Source organism: Sphaeroforma arctica, assembly GCF_001186125.1.
Source record: "Sphaeroforma arctica JP610 unplaced genomic scaffold supercont1.12292, whole genome shotgun sequence".
In the NCBI taxonomy this organism is placed as follows: domain Eukaryota; class Ichthyosporea; order Ichthyophonida; genus Sphaeroforma; species Sphaeroforma arctica.
The window spans coordinates 1-746 of NW_014028266.1; the positions used below are offsets into that span (position 1 = coordinate 1).

The 746-nt window shown below is 46.0% G+C and overlaps 1 protein-coding gene across 1 annotated transcript; it reads right to left on the reverse strand.

The window, feature by feature from the left end:
• Positions 1-332: 332 nt before the first annotated feature.
• Positions 333-603, reverse strand: SARC_17831 (hypothetical protein; the record flags this gene model as incomplete). The annotated part of the gene is made up of 1 exon (XM_014288081.1): positions 333-603. A coding segment is annotated over one exon (271 nt), but the record flags the coding sequence as incomplete, so codon positions are not given.
• Between the last annotated feature and the right edge of the window lie 143 nt (positions 604-746).

The following is a 746-nucleotide window of genomic DNA, read 5'->3' on the forward strand; positions in this document are numbered from 1 at the left end:
TGTGCCCATATATGTAGAGGTAAATAAACATGTCTGTATATCAATATACCTATGCGTTTTGCATATACACATATACGTATATGTGTATATCGACAAATAAATATAAATGTGCAAGTGTGTACTATCTTTACCAAACTTATATCGCCCTCACAGAACAAAAATTACTGAACACCATACACCTGCATCCACATTCACGCACTCAACACACTGACACACCCATTCACACACCCAATACACCTACATACACATTCACACAATTAACACACTTGCACACTTGCACACACACTAACCACACTAACACACACCTACAATCACCTACACACTAAACACACCTGTTTCTTGCCGTCCTTATGGCCCACGCCCAGCTGCACGCATATGAGCGAACAGTGGTTGGCGTCTGGTGAGTAGTACGCATCAGGCAGTGTGATACTGCCGCTCTGCAGTATTCCGTGTGCACGCATGGCTGGGTCTAAGATAGCCCGAATCCATCCTTCTTCTCTGCCCAGGGCACCTGGGTATGGTCGTGGGTAGTTAGCGGTGGCGGCAGAACGGTCGTCAGGTTGCCATAGCTGCACATCGAAGCCTGTGCCTACGAGACGGTACCTGGGAAAGAGGCGGGATAGGCAGGGAAGTGTGGGAAGGATGTGGATATAGATGTACGTGTGTGTGTGGGTGTCTATATGTATATATACATATATATATATATATATGTGTGTGTGTGTGTGTGTGTGTGTGTGTCGTGTGTG